The sequence below is a fragment of the Echeneis naucrates genome, chromosome 4 (assembly GCF_900963305.1).
Source record: "Echeneis naucrates chromosome 4, fEcheNa1.1, whole genome shotgun sequence".
NCBI lineage: Eukaryota > Metazoa > Chordata > Actinopteri > Carangiformes > Echeneidae > Echeneis > Echeneis naucrates.
In genome coordinates, this window is record NC_042514.1 from 15,390,729 (window position 1) to 15,404,800 (window position 14,072).

General features: G+C 41.5%; 2 protein-coding genes across 4 annotated transcripts in view; one reads left to right on the forward strand and one right to left on the reverse strand.

The window, feature by feature from the left end:
• Positions 1–360: 360 nt before the first annotated feature.
• On the forward strand, positions 361–7,887 carry LOC115041656 (putative hydroxypyruvate isomerase). Of its 3 annotated transcripts, none has more exons than XM_029499293.1 (8): positions 361–634; positions 1,720–1,831; positions 2,780–2,894; positions 3,856–3,934; positions 4,567–4,616; positions 4,703–4,772; positions 5,033–5,167; positions 5,244–7,887. In XM_029499293.1, the coding sequence occupies exons 1-8, from the start codon at positions 436–438 to the stop codon at positions 5,321–5,323; spliced, it is 840 nt and encodes a 279-aa protein (XP_029355153.1). In that variant the 5' UTR covers positions 361–435; the 3' UTR covers positions 5,324–7,887. The 3 variants fall into 3 exon arrangements, with proteins under 3 accessions (XP_029355153.1, XP_029355156.1, XP_029355154.1); XM_029499296.1 differs by having other exon boundaries at positions 5,255–7,887; XM_029499294.1 differs by having other exon boundaries at positions 4,570–4,616.
• The window catches only part of LOC115042115 (KICSTOR complex protein SZT2-like), a 55,209-nt gene continuing 46,529 nt past the window's right edge, over positions 5,393–14,072 (reverse strand). The window contains exons 68-75 of the mRNA XM_029500154.1: positions 10,404–10,617; positions 9,433–9,607; positions 9,211–9,333; positions 8,889–8,992; positions 8,476–8,762; positions 7,749–7,859; positions 7,275–7,343; positions 5,393–7,187 (exon numbers count right to left, since the gene is read on the reverse strand). Coding sequence (XP_029356014.1) covers positions 7,044–7,187; positions 7,275–7,343; positions 7,749–7,859; positions 8,476–8,762; positions 8,889–8,992; positions 9,211–9,333; positions 9,433–9,607; positions 10,404–10,617 — 1,227 coding nt within the window. The 3' untranslated portion in view covers positions 5,393–7,043. The remainder of the gene's footprint in view (positions 7,188–7,274; positions 7,344–7,748; positions 7,860–8,475; positions 8,763–8,888; positions 8,993–9,210; positions 9,334–9,432; positions 9,608–10,403; positions 10,618–14,072) is intronic.

The window sequence follows — 14,072 nt, forward strand, 5'->3', positions numbered from 1 at the left end:
TTCCTACATCCTGATGTAAATGAACTCAAATTAAAGCTGAGAGTCTGCACCTTGATTGTTTCATTTCAAATCTATTGTGGCGATGTACGGAGCAGAAATGCAGTCCAAATATTGACGGACCTTCCAGTGTCTTTCTCACTGAACTGGCACTTCTCCTGAACTTTTATTTGGAGGGGCAGCAGGAGTGCCGTTAAAACAGGCAGAAGTAAAAACACAGCACACTGGTCTCTTTTCACTCATGTATGAAGTGTAAAATGACTTTAAGGATCATAGCTGCTGTCGTACTTTTCACTGCGCCTTTCCTGTGTGCTGGAGGCTCCGGTCTTATTTTGAAAGTTTCTTCTTCCGTGTCCGGTCTGGCAGCCCGGCAGAGCTCCGGTGAACCGACGGGCCGAGCGGAAGGTCGATGTCCTGTCGTCCGACTGTTCAACCGGAATGGCGCCGCTAAAGTTTTGCGCGAATATTTCGTGGCTTTTCACGGAGCTGCCGGACTTCAGCAGGAGGATGTCCGCCGCAGCTCAGGCCGGCTTCCAGGCTGTGGAGGCGGCCTGGCTCTACGACACGGAGCCGCCGGAGCTCCGGAGGGCCGCCCGGGCCGCAGGAGTGGAGGTGGTCCTCATCAACACCCCGCCCGGTAAACAGCTGATTACAACACTGAGCCTGACCCACCCACCCGTCCATCTATCCATTCATCCGTCCATCTATCCATTCATCCATCCATCTATCCATTCATCCATCCATCTATCCATCCATCCATCCATCTATCCATTCATCCATCCATCCATTCATCCATTCATCCATTCACACAGCTCGTGCACAGACAAGAACAGATTATACTTCCAATGATGCTCACATAATAATCATGCACTCACATATAGAAGTGCTTCTGTATATACAACTGAAACACATAACTGGAAATCCAATGCGCTTTAAAGTGAAATGTATCTTTGCACAGCCAAAGAAAATAAAGTTGACTTTGACTTTGATGCACAGTTGACATCTCCTTACACATACTGTAATTGTGCGAGATGTGTAAGGGAGAATGTTTAAATTGTGAGTTCAGTCTTTTGTGTGTGTGTGTGTGTGTGTGTGTGTGTGTTATTTGTGTGAAAAGGTTTCATTTGGGTAAATAAATCTCACAACTTTTTTACCTTTTATACCTTCAAATTTTCATTTTAGAACTGCTAAATTTTGCTCACCACATTACTGGGCCTGATTGGCCAACTCGCCTGACCACATCTACTAATGTTCGTATGTTTGGAGTGAGATGAGAGAAACTGGACCCAACCATCCCCTCAAGCCAATAGCCACTATCACAGTGACATGAGCTTCAATAATGCCTCGGCAATGCTGCAGGCTGTTTGCCCCGTGCACACCGCACTTATCCGTGCCAAAGAAGCATATACAAACAAACATACTTTTCAGAACTTGAACATTTCCAAAATGTAAAAATGTTTTTGATTGATCTCAGGAAATATTGTGATATTTTGACTGACAGAGATTTTAGATTTTTATGACCTGAAAGCCGTAATGATGAAAATTAGAACAAAACAATTCTGGAAATATTTCGCACGTTTAATGAATCTAAATTGTATTATGGTTTTTGCATTGAATTACAAAGAATGAACTTTTCTGCGAAATACAACATGATAGTTGCTAATGTGGTTCATCAGAATTACTGGATGGTGTTGACGATAAGCATGTGTGTTCGTTTGGCAGGAGATGTTGAGGCCGGCGATCTCGGCCTTGGAGCGGTACCTGGGAGGGAGTCAGAGTTCAGACAGGGTCTGGAAATGGCTGTGAAGTATGCTAATTCTTTGGACTGTAAAAGGTGAGGTATTTCTCCGCCCACGAGCCTCCTGGGATTATATTTCACTGTATCACACGCCAAGGATAGAACAGGAAATAAGTCTAAGGAAGCAGACAGGGCAGGAATTGTAAAAAAAAAAAAAAAAAAAAACGGGTCAGTTTTCATATTTAGGCATGTGCTTTAGTTTGAATGAGCTCTGGGTGGGGGGTTGAGTAATCGCAGCGTTGGGGTGCTATCAGCGGACCTGTGCTGCAGGTCATTCCCCTTTCTCTTCCTGTGTCCTGTCAGCCTCTCTGCCATTTACTCTCTGAGATAAAGGCATTTTAAAAAGCCCCAGAAATGCATAGTCTGTGTGTCTTGCCAATTAGACTGAGCAACTGCTTCTTTCCTCAAGTCATCAGAGCCCTGAACACTCTGGACACATTCGCCCTTCTTTCTCTTCATAAACAATAGCAATCCTACTGAAACACTTCTTATTTCTGGAGGCCTTTTAAATTAAATTGCCCTTGAAGCCTCCTGGAACTGCTGCTTAAAATTAGCTTTGATCTCTCTGTAATAGCTGTCTGTTCTTTGTTCTTTTTTGTCTCTGTATCATATTTTATCTCATTTTATTTTTTTATTTTGTATGGCTTTTATCTTAATTTATGGCTGATCTGTGGGGCATGATAATCTCCCCTCCATTTATGGAAATGTGTGTATTTTGATATAACAATAAAACTGAAACTAAAAAAAAAGAACTTAACACAAAGTGTGTAGTGTGTGAGGGAAAATACTGGTTTTCAGTTATTTATCCAATACGTGTCCACAGATAATCAATGCTGCAAAGCAAACGTATCTGTTGATTTTAACCTTTTGATTATATCGTGATTTGGCTTGAGGCCTTTTTCTCTGCTTGGCAGGTTGTAATACAAATGGTTTCAGAACAGCAGTAGTGGAAGTATTGTCATCTTGCCTGTGTTCCATTTCCAGAATACACTTGATGGCAGGGAGGGTTCCTGTGGGTGCAGACAGGACAGCAGTTGCCAAGGAAATGGAGGCCGTCTTTGTCCAGAACCTGAGCTATGCTGCTGATGTCCTCTCGAAGGTTAGTGCCTTTTTTTTTTTTTGTGCAATACAACAGCATCAGCAGGTTGACATTGGAATTCTGCAACAAGATACTGAGAGAGAAAGCTGGGTAGATGATGAAGAATTAACACAATCACTGACATTTGCAGGTATTTAATGTGTTGTAAGATACTGTATGCACCATATAAATTACTAAAACTATGAGACTGTGTAGACTAAAAAAAACCCAAAAACGTATAACATGAGATATGATTTGATTATAAGAAATATCATCATACGGCGCTGTAACAAAGGTTGTCAGTAAATAATAATAATAAAAAAAAAAACTTGTTGGGCTGCATGTAAGTGATCAAAGAATTATGTGTATGTGACCAAAATAGGTCAACAGAACATTAAACCACTTTCATTAATTGGATTGAATCTCCCCCAAAAATATATTTGTGATGCACTTCACTTTTTTCCTGAATTGTGTAGAGTCAGGACGGCTTGCCTGGTTTTTTTGAAAGATTAGTGGTTGACCTACAGAAACCCCGAAAGTGCCAGTTCCACTTTGTCAGCCCTACATGACAGGATGCTGAGTAGCTGTGGGAAAACAGGGATTTTTCAATATTCTCAAACATTTCATATACAAAATGATTAGTTAGTCAAAGTAATTGTCAAAAGAAATGGTAATAGTGATGCGATGACATGCGACTTTTATCTTACTTAATGGCTGATCCGTGGGGCATTGTGCCTTGTCTCCATTTAGGACCTCATTAGTTGCAGCCCTAATTATGTCCTTGCTGTTTTTTCACATCTCTCTGAATTAATCAAAAATGTTAAATGTCACGTCATATTCGGTATTTCTCTCTGCTATAGTACACAATTCAGTTCGAGTTCTTGTACAAGATGTATCATATTGGTTTGCTCAATTTAATGTCACAGCATCCTGAGTAATAATGACAACCTGTGTCAGCTTCTGATAATGATGCTCATCTCAGGAAGGAATCATTGGTTTGATTGAACCTATCAACACAAGGATTACAGATCCAAGATATTTCCTGGACTCCCCTCATCAGGGTAAGACAATGTCTCACTGAGACAACACATTACAGATTGTAAAATCATGAGGCTGAAAATTGTGTTGTAAAAAAAAAAAAAAAAACAACCCAAAAATCTCTTTCCTTGAGTGAAGGTGATTCAATTTGACAACACAAGTGCAACGCATAAAGAAAGTGCGATGCAAATAGCTCACAGCACAATGTAAGTGTTTTCAGCACAGTGCGTTGTGATCCATCCCAGTGCCAATCTACAGGTACACAGCTTTAATTGATTAACATGTAGAAACTGGGGTAGGCCGTCATAATTCAATTTAAAGTTATTTTTTACATTGTTTCATAAAATGAATACAGTCAGCTGTGTTTCCTCAATGGACAGATTTCTATTCCTTAGTTTTAACTGACCTGGTGTAATACTGTAATAATTATGCGCTTTTCTTGTGCCCTGTGTGTTCTCGAGACCAGAGGAACTAAACTGGTTGTTTCAAGACCCATGCACTAATCACATTGTAATCTTTTTTGTTTCAGTTAAACTGTGGAAATAACAATTCAATCATATTTTACAATCACAGTACCTGGCAAAATAATCGCAGTATGGGTTACTGGCTACCTGCTGAGTCCTCTCTCAGTTGATGCGTATGTTTGTGTTTGTAGCAGCAGGAATACTGGAGAAGGTTGGAAAGCCAAACATCAAGCTGCAGATGGTGGGTACTTTTGAAATGCGTCTTCATTTAAATGTATTATTGCAAACCACTAAACTGCGGATGGATAAATGTCTGACCTGTTTCAGGATATCTTCCACTGGCAAATAATGGATGGAAACCTGACACAAAACATTCACAAGTACTTTCCAATGATTGGTGAGTAAGAGCTGATTAAACAGGGAGGCTTTCACCTCCCCACATTATCTTTCAGCAAGATGGGTGGCGGGTGTTCTTCTATCCATCTTCTACAAATGTTATGCAAGAAGTTATGGAGGTGCAAATTGGGTTTCTTTAGCTACTCAGGCTAAGCAAGTGCAGTCCCAATGACGGGAAACTGAGGGTTGTTCACTGAAGAACATCCTCAGTCAAGTCTCTCAGGGTAACATGGATGAAAAACTTCCATCCATGTTTCTCAGGTCACATCCAGATTGCTCAGGTTCCCGGCAGGAATGAGCCTGACAGTGCGGGCGAGCTGAACTACAGTTACCTGTTCAACACCCTGGAGAACCTCAACTACCAGGGATACATCGGCTGTGAATACAAGCCACAAGGTAGGTGTGCTTTTTATTTAACTGTCGAGCCAAGTTAGGAGGATAAAAGATTTATAATCGTCTGTTTTTACTGCAGGCTCTACGCAGCAGGGTCTGGGTTGGATCAAAGATTACTGGACTCACAACACTCACAAACCTGGGCACCTAAATCATTAATGACAGCTGACTTTTACTTGGAGTAATGTGTTTTATGTGCTGTAAAAATGATTCATCACATTCTCATATATCCTACTTGTTTATTGTATAAAGTCTTCTGTACATACATAATATACATACTGATAAAGACAGTGCAGGATTCATGTACAATGTCAAAATGCTAAAGTGCTAACTTCCATTAGACATCTGCATGATGAATATCCAGTGTTTTATATTCAGATTGAATGGTCAAAATGTCTTCCGTCATCAGTCTAAGTGAGCAGAGCTGTGAGGTCTGAATGTCATTCATGTCAACCCTCTGTGTGTGTTGTGATGTAATAAGGCTGAAGAATTACCTCTTCCACATGAAAAATCCAACTCAAACAAAAATAGAGACGTGTAGTATGTTATGTAAGTTTATATGACTGATTTCCTCGGAAAGAAGAATTAGTCACATTGATCCAAATTTAACTCAGGCACCTTCCTGCATTCCAGGAGTGTGTGAGCTGATGGGATGACAGTGATTTTATTAGAAATGTTTGAGATTAAAAAAAGAAAAAATAAATAATAAATAAACAGAAGGGCACTTCAGGGCAGCAGATTCAGCTTTAGAAGTCCAAATATGTAAGCTCTCTGCTCTACACCACGTCAGCTACCTCACACTCTTATAAAACACAAGAGGCAGTGTGAAGAATTACTGTAGCAAAATACTATGAAAAGGCACAAGAGCTGAGGTAATTCACATCAGTTAGAGAAGCAGTGGAGTAAGAAACTGCTCCATAAGCAGGAAATCTTTTTAGAGGTATCAGACTGAGTAAATCCAAAATGCTGATATGCCACTTCCCCGCACACCAGAATCTTCCTCCAGGGTCTTGTCCACCGCCCTGTAAGTGATTTCCGAATTTGTACAGTCCCAAACTGTTGCAACCGCTTATTGTGATGTGATCGCCTCTTTAAGTGGTTTAAATGATGGTAAAAGTTACAGTGGTCAGTGCCTGTCTTTAAATAGGTATAAAAGCTGAGCAGATATTTGCATATTAACCCTGATTTTAATCCTGACTGTGTCATCTGAATGATCAACGGGATGACAAAGGTTTTGGGCCAAAACCTCATTCTTCATCAACTGCAGTAATTTGGTTGAAATCAAGATCTCCAGTCAACCTTTTTTGAGCTTGCAGTCCTGTTTGAGTAAACTTCTGGAACCTTCAAGAGATGAACCCAAGCAGAGTTCAGTGTTTGTTTAGTGTAAGTGGACATGTGGGTGAGGCGCTTCATATATGCAGAAATTAAAATTACAGCTTCAAGACCAGTTATTATTAAACTGCACAATACCTGCAATGGACCTGTATTTTACAAAGCATATTAACATGTTGCCCTGTTCAGACTGCATTTGGACAGGCAGACGGTTAGATCGTTGATGGGTCAACATATGCCATCAGTAAATTTTAATTTATTCCAATTCCACATTAACATAACGCGCTGTGACCCATGTGTACTGCTGCCTCCTTTAGGATTTAATTCTTCTTAATGTGCTCAATCAGTTGTAGCGCACATCAGATCACAGGATAGCTAATGTGATATCACGCTCGTGTGAACACATGGTTGAAAGCAGTCAGACAGCGAACTCTGACAGGTCAGAGCCATTTCGTTTTGTTATGACTCTTGATGCTGCTCTATCAAAGCGTTAGGTAAAGCAGGAACCTGTTGCCTTTTCCACGATGTTTCCGTGTGCTGATTGTCTCTATAACAGCCCTGTCCAGAGGTTGTAGCAGGCAGTGTTGATGACAGACTCCAGGTGATGATACATGGACACCAACTGTGGGGGAGGGCTGCTGCCGGCCTCTGGCTGTGATGGCAGCGGCTCTCGAAACACCACTTTCAGACTCTGTGTGTGGGGAGAAAATACACTGTTGAAGAGTTTGCGTAACTCCAATATGTTAGCAATGTAAAACATACAGATGAAATAACTGACTGTTTTTCTGGCTTGGTTGTCCAGAAAAACCAACACAAAGCAGTCGGTAAACTTCTGGTTCAGAACAGCCTGGAAGAACATGACAAACATGAACATTGATTACAAGGACATTAGTAAAAGACAACATTTGTCTTTATAATTGGATCGATGATATGAAACATGAAACTGTTCCTCTGTGGTCCAATTGTAACTGGGATGGGCTGGGATGCCAACAGGAGGACAAGCCCACTAAACACACATGGCGGATTTAGTGAGTGATTAAATTTTCATAGTTATGCGAGTACAAAACAATAGAAAGCCACATTAGTTGTCTGTTTAGTTCATGTTGTGCTGAAACACTCAACTCTCAGTTTTGAAAATACTTGAATGATCCCAGTAAAATAATTGCACCCATATTTCACATCACACACAGAAAAATCTGACGCTCAGTAAAAAATACATGGTTCATCAAAGGAAATAAAAGAATCTCCTCACCAGGTACTGAATGCTGTTGTCATCAAAGTGTCTGCAACTCTGAGGGAAGCGGTTCAGCAGTACTTTAATCAGACTCTGGTACCAGGCTGGGCTCATCGTCAGAAAGCAGTCCTGCAGCAACACCACAAACATTCTTAGTCATTACTGCGTCCTGCAGGTTGCTGATCATGAATTAGAGCTGAGGAGGGTTTCAATCTCCTCTACTGGAAAAGTAAACGAGTACATGTATCGTCTGATGATAGTCACCAATTTAGATTAAACTAAACACAGTGTCAGTGTCAAAACTCTTTTTTCACCCTATTTACAGTTCATTCAAATGGCATAATCTTTCCTTGGGTATGGACAAGTATGCAATATGCTGTGATCAAATTTAACGAGGCTGTGTGTGAAAATGAAGGTAAGGTGTGAGTCAGAACATCAACCTGTGGACTGTAAAAGCTGCATCACATTCCATTCACCTCCACAGTGTTCACAGTTGTACTTTTAACCTTTTGGGTCTTTAGTGCCTGATTTAATGGGCTTCCTAACACTTAACTGAAACCCAAAGGGGGGGTTGGTCTTAGAAGTCTTAGAACCTCGTGGCAGGGAAAATCAAATATATCATTTTTCACTTCAGTCTTACTGGTCTTGACTTTGAACAAAGTTGGAGCAAAAAGTGGCTCAGTAAACTGAGACTGATGTTTGGTAGCATCAGCTAGCATTCGGTTTAAGCAAGCCAGAGTCTCACCAGTTGTGGGTCGATCTCCCCGACTGAGCGGCTCTGCACAGACTCCAGGAGCTCCTCCAGTTCGCTAAACGACAGCTTGGTCAGCTTCAGTTTGTCCAGAGCCAGGTGCTCTCCGTGGAACAGCCTCCTCCACAGGTTGTCCCGGCGGCAGTGACCCATGGCCTGCTCCACACTGGCTTGGATCTGTCTGTGGGCCGAGGCCACCTCGTTGTTGAGCAGAGGGAAGACTGGGGAAGGGTAGATGAGGCCCTGAGCTTCTGGACCGCCACTCGCCATGGAGTAAAACCCTTTCCCATCACTGGAAGCCGAGGGGATCGCGGCTTCAGAAGATGTGTCCTCCCAGAGGTCCTGCTCAATGCCATGTGACCCGCAAGCCTCTCCTCGATCGGGGGGTAGTCGACCACCCAGCTCACTAGGATCGCGGTGGATCTGGGGTAGCCTCTTGAAACGCCGCATGTCAGCAGTGAGGCGAGGGAAGAGCTCTCTCTGACTGGTCATGATCACATAAAACCGCAGCCTACACATGCAGGTATGTGACGTTAATTTCTATTGCAGGATCATGATTAGAATGATTCATTCGTATATATTCAGACGCAGACACAGACCCACACACATGAATTACTGATAAACTCAGCACACACACACAGCAAAGTATGGTGAGCAGTTAAAAGTGATGGTTCTCTGCAGTGTGTGCTGAGTGTTACATTAATGGCCTCTTCTTTAATCTCATTTTACCTCAGCAAATGTCTCTCTCCATCTGACTGCTCCTCAAATGGAGCAGCATTATGGCATACCACCAGGGACACATCAAAGACATCGTGGTTTTGCATGCCCTCCAGATCCTTGTAAGAGCCTGAACTAAAGCAGAAAAACAGACAAAGGTTGAAATAAAGCATGTCACGTGGGATAAATTGGCTAAAGCAGCTGAGTGACTCGATGGTCCCAAAGTATTTGTACCTGTTCCATAGAGCCACTAGAGCATACTCATGCAGGTCTGGTGTTCCTTTCTTGTCAGTGGTGACTCCACTCCTGGACATGCGTAATGGCTTCATGCTGTAGGTGCTGGCATGGTCAGTTATATAATTGTATAGCTGGTGAGCTGATATCATCCCCGTGGAAATGGACAAGCTCCCTTTTGCGCACACAAAAAAAAGAAATGTCAGGAATTTAAACCTGGCACTCAACTTTTCTGACGTCCTTCATTAATCCTTCAGCACTGGGAAATAGTTTTGCAATTAATGAATAACAACATAAAAATTCCAATTAAATGTAATGCAGTGGTAACTACATCTTGAACAAGTCAACATTGTCTTAAGATGATAAAGTTATTAGTCTTCAGACTGCGCTCTGGACAGATGGCAAAGCCTGAGGCCGGGACTTTACTGCACCGTGATGGTAATTTGCACGGTTTCTGCACTGTGTTCTGTAGGGCCGAGCCAAGAAGGCATTTCTGCCCTCTTGGTAGGGTGTTGAGGCATGTACGATTTTTCCCAACAGAGCCACAGTACAACAACGTATGTACTGTAACTGCAACACTAAAACCAACCACAAGTACACTGTTCCATCCATAGGATATTGTATTTTGGTCCGAACTGGACTTGGTCTTCACTCCTCAACACACTCCACATTGTTTTTAACACTCACACAGTCTCATCATTGTATGAGTTTCATGATTTATTTATTTTCTTTTTAGGTTTTTTAAGTGTCTCCCACACATAAGATCCACAGCAATTTGAGCTCTTAAATGGATCTTGGTTTGTGTTGCGTTTTGTATGCATTTGTTGACTGATCAATTAAACGTTCAGTTCTTTGTGCATTTATAGCAGTGTACTATAAAACCGATAATACACTTTACAGCTTTCCCCACAGAGTTTATGACATGGTTTTCTGATGCAGTTGATTTGAAATATGATTCGATAATTAGTCACCTTGAAAGACGTGGTTGCGGCCAAATTTAGGAATGTCTGGGTGGTGGGAGATGAAGTCATCCAAAAAGTCAGTCAGCTGGTAACCTTGGCGTAGCGTCATGTGGCAGCCAACCAGGTACTGGTGAACCACTCGTAAATGGAAGTCGTAGCTGAAGGAGTGAATGTGCATCAGGTCCCGCACCTTATCACATTCTTCAGTGAAGAGCATGGAGAGCTACAACAAAGGGATAGACGTAGTCTTTACCAGCACAAGATAACCAGCTGCTTTTCACAGACAGTCCTTAAATTTCCAGTTTGCCCTCCGTGAATTGAGTAGAATGCAGCAGATTTCACTTCATTATGTTCCTTTTATCTGTGTATTGCTTTCCACCTTGCCAGCTGCTCCCGGCTTTGAGCTGTACACGTCCAAGGCCCAGTGACCTCTGTAGAAAACTGTTTGTCAGCAACTTTGATACTGATGTGTTTCATTATAGTAACGAAATAAATTCAAAATAAGCTGCAGTTAGAGGGAACGCTGTGCAATTCAATACTATCTCTGAATTATTTCCCTCCATATACTGTGCAAACTGGCTTTTATCAAATCACAGAGGCAAAAAAAAAAAGAAAAAAAAAAAAAAGTTTTGGCTCTCTTAAGTGAGGGAAAACAATGATTTCCATGTTGGCCAGAAGTTGTTCATCACTCCCCCATCTCAGAGAGAAAGAGAAAATATTCCTGTGTAAAAAGATAATCAATATTTGTTTTTATCTCCCTCGTGGTGTTTGCGAAGTCTGGTAGGCAAATTATTTAAGTCCAAACTTTTAGGATGCTGTGGTGCCAGGCTCTAGTCTCTAGCTACTCCCTGTGCTGTTTCTGGGGTACAATTCCCTGGCCTGTAATCCCCAAATATCTCATCTTCTATCTAATTAAACACCCTGTATAACTTTGACAAGAACAAGTTGTTAGGTTGAGTTGTGGGGCTTCAATTTGCCCAGCCCCAATCAGTGGGAAAGAAATTATTGACAGCAGCTCCATCATCATCCATGAGGAAGACAAAACATGAAGCAAATTGATTAGATAAAGACAGAAGCAGTTACAATAGTCAAGTCATATTTCCCTTTTACGTTGAAGCCCTGCATTTTATTGTCCTGGTAAAACAGAAATAATTAATGATGTATTTTTTTTTTCGACGTGCAATACTGACTTTGGTAGAAATATTTCTTTTAGTCTTTTCCAAACAGGTAGCTCAGAGCCAGAGCCGAATGCTGGGGCCTGGAAAAACAGAAACTGAGAGATCTTTCTAAATATTCTCTCCATATTTTTAAGGTAGTAATAGGTTAATTTTCTTCATGCACCAAATTCTGATTTGATTTTTTAATGCTGATGGCGTTTTTCCAATTTATGAAATATAAAAGACAACAGCAATAATAATTTAAGTAATAATGCTACCTTTTGGGCACAACCAAGACCACTACAGTGGGTCACACGTGAAATGGCTGAAAACCTGAAAAACTGAGTTTAAATAGCGTGGGATGTGGTATGATTGTTAAATCATCAATCACATTGTGACTAAAAATACTAGTGCCAGCACATAAAATATCCCCAGTATGTATGTTTTCATCCATAACCTGGAACTCCCCTCTTGTTACTATAGTCAGAAATATACTGAGAACTGAGAACTCATTATCTTCTGATAGCTACAAGATTTAAGGTTACTTCTGACTTTTGATCTGTCCATTTTTTTAGCATGTGAAATGGCTAGTTTCAAGTCAGTACTGCTGCTTCATTTAAGGATGTAGAGTTTGAGCAGGGAGAACCTAAAATTCACCCCCGGGGAACTGCACATCAGTCAATGACACAAGGTAATCTACAACTAGAAAGTTTTGAATCATTTCAGAGAAGCAAAGTCGAAGGCCCAGAAGTCTTAGCTCCAGTCAACCCCACTGTTTCTAAAGATGCAAGAGGAAACACTGTAAGACTATTGGAGAAAGGGCAAAGGGGAGAACAGTAGTTGCACAAACACTTGGTAAATCACAAGCTGAGAGACCCGCAACACCCAACCTGCAAGCATTGAGATAGACAGGTTGATGAAAAAAATCAAGAAAGAAAAGGTGATCATACAGGAGCTGGAATCAGGCCTCAAGCCTCAAACTCAAGAAGTTTTCTTTGCTACCTGACCCTCGTGGAAGCAAAACCGGCCCACGAGACCTTAAATCCAACTAGACTGAAAACTTGGCAGCTGTAGTTCCCATGTTTGAAAGCAGACTCCATTTCACAATGAAACCCATCAATTCTCAAAAACACAGGTTTGGAAAGGAAGAGACCAGGACTGATGACAGCAAGCATAGCAGCAGGGAGGGGTGGCGCCTGATTGGAATGAGACACCCATCCCTGGAGAATGGCTGGCACATACCGCACAGTCAGTTACTGGGGTGGCATCTGGAAACGGCTTGCAACGAGGTTTGGTGAGGAGACTGCCCTGATGAAGAGATGACATGAGGTCGGACTAAGCAGAAATACAGACACAGAGGATGGATGAAAAGGATGACTGAAGTGATACTTCGAGGATCAACAAGAACATGGCTTCTCGAACCTTCTCCACACTACAAAAATGTAATTAGAGACACATTACATATACACACATGGTAAACTGCAAAGCGGAATGCCTTTCAATAGTTGCGTACTTTCAACTGCAGACATTCAGTTGTGATGCCTTCTGCTATGCATAATATCACTTTATTTTTAGATAAACATTAAGGAGCACTGTCACTGCATAAGCCAGTCAGCTTCTGTTTTGCTGAGATACTAAATCTAACCTAACGTGAAGCCATCGAATGATTCCTCAGGAGCGAAAATGACATTCCTTTATCGGACATTGGAAAAGGTTAGGTCATCAACGGCTACGATAGCATGGAAAGATCATTTTTGTTCAGTATAACTAATGATGTCCTGCTGCTTTTTGGACCTCTGAGATAATGCTGTACATTATCATCTCTTTAATGAAACAACATGACATCTTGCACATATTTCACATAATCTGTCACCAACTGTGTAATACCTGCCTTTGAGAATGGGTAATGAGTCTTGTTTGCCTGATATGGAACTAGGCTGAAGACAGGAAATGAACCTATGAGCTGTTGGCAGATAAAAACATGAGGATCCTGCACTATTCACACTAGACTTGTGCCTTTTGGCATCATCTTGAAATTTTTAATTAATCCTTAATTATTAATGTTTGCTCTGGGTGCATTGATAGCTGAAGATTTGTTGAATCTTATGTTTCACCACATCTAAAAAGTGCTCCATGTGATTTAGAACTGGTGACCATTGTGGCCATTTGAGTACAGTGAACTTATGGTCACAATCAAGGAAAGAAGCTTTGAGGTTGGTAACATGGTGCTTCATCCTTGTTGAAATAGTCATCAGAATGGGTCAGCTGTGGTCATGAAGGTATGGATGGCCAGCAACAATACTAAGGTAGGGTATGGTGTTTAAACAATTCTTCATTAGTGCTCTGAAATACTCAGACCAGCCTGTCTGCACCAACAGCCAAATCACATTCAAATTCACTTAAAAACCGTGTCACCCCCCCCCCTTTCTGATGCTCGGTTTGAACTTCAGCAGACAGCAAATAGGAAATGAAGTGGCGGTCCAGTAATGTAGATGAGTCCTACCTAGCCTGGAAAGAAAGC

What these genes read in the sequence shown, in the direction of transcription:
- LOC115041656 (XM_029499296.1), top strand. Translation starts at nt 436, where the DNA reads ATGGCGCCGCTAAAGTTTTGCGCGAATATTTCGTGGCTTTTCACGGAG. An exon ending in AATTCTTTGGACTGTAAAAG is followed by an intron (nt 1,832 to 2,779) that starts GTGAGGTATTTC and finishes TTCCATTTCCAG; the next exon opens with AATACACTTGATGGCAGGGA. An exon ending in CTGTGAATACAAGCCACAAG is followed by an intron (nt 5,168 to 5,254) that starts GTAGGTGTGCTT and finishes GGCTCTACGCAG; the next exon opens with CAGGGTCTGGGTTGGATCAA.